Source organism: Hibiscus syriacus, unplaced genomic scaffold (assembly GCF_006381635.1).
Source record: "Hibiscus syriacus cultivar Baekdansim isolate YM2019G1 unplaced genomic scaffold, ASM638163v2 tig00111621_pilon, whole genome shotgun sequence".
Lineage (NCBI taxonomy): Eukaryota > Viridiplantae > Streptophyta > Magnoliopsida > Malvales > Malvaceae > Hibiscus > Hibiscus syriacus.
The window spans coordinates 1,221,822-1,225,778 of NW_024063138.1; the positions used below are offsets into that span (position 1 = coordinate 1,221,822).

Sequence of the window (3,957 nt, forward strand, 5' to 3'; positions counted from 1 at the left end):
TTTATTAAAAAATGGGCATCATATTGTTAGCTATTGTTAAAGGTCGTTAAAAGGATTGTGTGACATGCTAAATTAATTAGAAATATTTCATTTTACCCTTCAATTATAATTAAAACTTAGTTGTTTCATTTAAGTATATGTTGCTACATTTGTTATTGTTGTTCTTATTAATTTGAGCAGTTCTACAATAAATTTACTTAGTGGTTAGATATATACATAGACCGTTTTGTCAACCATATCTTAAACTCTTGTTTTTTTTTAATCTAAGGTGATTACAATGTAATATTTGTTCTAAAGATTTAAAATCATTTGACAATGAAAACTCAGACACTCTTGTAATCTCTAGTGCTTGAACTTAAGACCTCTAGGAATAACAATCATCCCTTTAACCATTGAAGTAATTTGATTCGTGTATCTGAAAAAACCCCTTATTAAGATATAGACTGTTGTGTCAACTATATCTGAAACCCTTGTTAAGGTTGATGCCAAAGCTAAATCTGGTATTATACATACATTTGTTGCTAATCAATCTATTTCTAACTATATCAATTTGTTACAGTTGTTTCTACTGTTTCGAGCAATTCTAAAATAATAATTAAAAAAACCTCAAGAGAAATAAACAATAAAAATTTAATTATCATGATTAGGTTGCCAATTTTAAGTTTGGTCTAAGCAAGAAGGTGAAGTATAATATTTACCAATTTAATCAAAATTAAAGAATGTGTTAACTTTATAATAGTGTTGATCTTGTGATTATTGAAATATTTTTTTATAAAATAAAATAAAAATAATTAACAATCACCAAAGAAATGAAAGTACCCTTCTCTTTTCTTTTTCTTAATTGACATGAAATTTGATAAATAATTTAAATTTAATTGAAAAAATTACCAATAAAAATCACAATCATTGAATAGGCATATTTCCATATAAATCTACTGAATCCACCAGCATATTTCCATACATAAAATTGATTGAGAAGTCAAGTAGTAGGTTTCTTTCATGTAGTTGTAGATTGCACGTCAAATGTAAGGACAGGATCATAATCCATATATATATATATTAAAATTTTTATAAATTTATAGTTTAAAAAAATACTTTTATAATTATACGAACTAAGTGACATCAATGGTTAAGGAATTGTTGTTATTCACTACTAGAAAAAACCCCTTTAATGATGAGCATTGCGCGTCATCTATGGGTGCAGATGACACACAAATGCTTGTCGTTGAAGCCACCGACATGAATTTTTTATGACATGCAATTATGTATCATAAATTTATGACGCACATTTATGACACACATTTATGACATGCATTTATGACGTTCATTGTGCGTCATTGAAGCCCCCGTCATAAATAAAGATGACACACATTTGTGTGTTATAAATTTATGACTCGCATGTATGACTTACATTGAACGTCATTGAAGCCCCCGTCATAAATCTACTTGATATACATTTGTGTGTCATAAATTTTTGACACACATATATGACTTACATTGCGTGTCATTGAAGCACACGTCATTAAAAAAGACGACACACATTCGTGTGTCGTGATTGTATTTCGTAAATTATATATATATATATTATAGATTGACAAATAATCAAACTAAATCACATTTAATGCCTCATAATACTAAATATATGTATCAAATTATATATAAGGATTCCATTTGCATACAATATATTCACATTAAGTTATCAAAAATATTGTATTAATTATATGTCGATACAAAATATCACAACATAATAAAGTTTGCCACATAAGATACACATTCTTTGCGAATATCATCAATGTCATCATCCGTGTATTCTTCCTTCCCATCGCCAACCTAAGTAAAAAATATGAAATAAGTATATAATTTATACTTATTTAAAGTGAAGTATATAATTAACTATTAAAGAGTACTAAAATGACCAATTTTACATCTGCATTCTTTGAAGCATAATAACATTATGCAAAGTCATCAAATCAATAGCATTACAAAAAGTACCAACTTTGTTCACAACAATATCACCACGAATAATAACATTATGCACTATATGATGCGGAAATCAACGATGTCTATGCTTTCAATAAAAAATATATGGCATGAACAACTGAATCAACCTTATGTTCTTCCCCAATATAGCTCTAATTTTTTAACCTTTGGCACCATGAATCCTCGTGCCAAAATGAATTATCTTTTTCTTCCTAAATTCATCAGACTCACAATGCTTCAATATGTTTTATTCATCATAAAATCCCATTTTTCTCCATTCCGTATCCAACAAGAAAGTGAAAGTAACAATTGCATCAACTAGAACTCGCTACGATAACAATTGCATAAAATCACAAGGGGTTAAGGCGATTGTCTAGTACTTAAACGATGACCTCTATACAGAAACATGAATCATCAAAAATAAAAGAACATTCAAACCAGAAGGTGATAACTAGAAGTCTAGAATAGCATCCAACTATGAGTTTTTCAGTAGAAATAAAAAGAGCATGACAATTTTTATTAATATGAATAGACAAGATGTTATCATAGATGAATTTCCAATAATAGCATCCTACATTCATCCTTGGGAGCAGGAACTCGCTCTCTGTAAAGACGGTATTCAGGAAAATTGAAATATGACACATGAACTAGACATGCTAAGTTTGGGGGAGAAATTATGGAACTAACATGATTCCTAAAATTTTATGAAGCATACCTAGGCAAAGAAGCATGATGTCTTAGAAGTGGAGTACTTCTTTCACCTTTACCATAATGCTTCTCCAAATGTGCAAATTGTGGCAAAGAAGCATGAACTCAAGGAATATATGCCTATAAAAGACGTATAATATTCATTAAAGCTTTCAGATAATAAAAATTTACCTGGTTGGTTGGGGCTGTGAGTATTGGACAAATAATTTTACCAGCATTGTGGCAAATTTCATACCACAGTTTTCAGGATATAATGCGCAAGCATAGAATATAACAAACTGCAAACATTAGGGTAAATAAAAAGCTTACTTGCAAGTCATGTAGATCTTGTTGCTTGTATTAAGAAAATTAAAAAAACAAAATAAAACAAAACAAAAAAAAACAAATAGTACTCAGATGTTCACCAAGAATTAGGAACAGGAATCTCAAGAAACTAAGTATTACCTGAGCAAATTTTGACTTGTAGGCACTCAAAACTGTTATCTGAAATGACTGGAGAAGTGTTTCAAATACCTATACAACAATTAAACAAAATTAAGGATGGATCAGGTAGAAGGATGCATCATAAAGAGGAGATGGAAAGATTAACTTCACAAAATACCTTCGCTAAGCGGCCTTCCCTTTCACAAGATTCAAGATGTTCAACAGTTAAAACCAGTAGGTTATCTAGCAGTTCAACAATGTTGTTTCCAACCAGACTCTTACTGCTTAACCGAAACTGCAAAATGAGCTCCATCATTTTTACATCATAAACTGGTTACTAGAGTTTTAGAACAATATTAAGGTGCAAAGGTACAGATTAAAAAACAAAAACATGTTGACTATACCTCTCCAACATCAGGCTCATCATTTTCCTCAATGTCATCCACATCTTCAAGCTCCATCTCAAATATGCCTTTGCTGAAATCATCTTGCAAAATGGCATCCCATACGTTCTCCACCTATATAAAAGTCCAATAAACTCACCGGTACACAAAGCCAACAATTCTTTATTCCAAGGAAAATTCAATTCACTTACATCTAGTTTTATCAGCATGTCCACCACAATCATAAGCATTGTGCTTCCAACGAGTTCTCCAATTTCACCACTCTCTAATTTTAATATGTTCTCCACATATATCACAACCGCCTACTGAAAAAGTGGATAAGCTTCAGATTCAATGTTCTTAACAAGTTCCAATAATAAAAACAGGCAGTTGCAGGCACAAAAGCAACATAAGCATGATATAATTGTTCAAGAAATTGCATTGAAGAACTTCACTAAAACTA

The 3,957-nt window shown here is 30.5% G+C and overlaps 1 protein-coding gene across 1 annotated transcript; it reads right to left on the reverse strand.

Moving 5' to 3' along the window:
• Positions 1-2,855: 2,855 nt before the first annotated feature.
• LOC120166026 lies at positions 2,856-3,611 on the reverse strand. Its single transcript, XM_039175423.1, has 4 exons — positions 3,516-3,611; positions 3,290-3,406; positions 3,133-3,201; positions 2,856-2,966 (listed from the first exon to the last, which is right to left on the reverse strand). The coding sequence occupies exons 1-4, from the start codon at positions 3,570-3,572 to the stop codon at positions 2,856-2,858; spliced, it is 354 nt and encodes a 117-aa protein (XP_039031354.1). The 5' UTR covers positions 3,573-3,611.
• Positions 3,612-3,957: the final 346 nt, after the last annotated feature.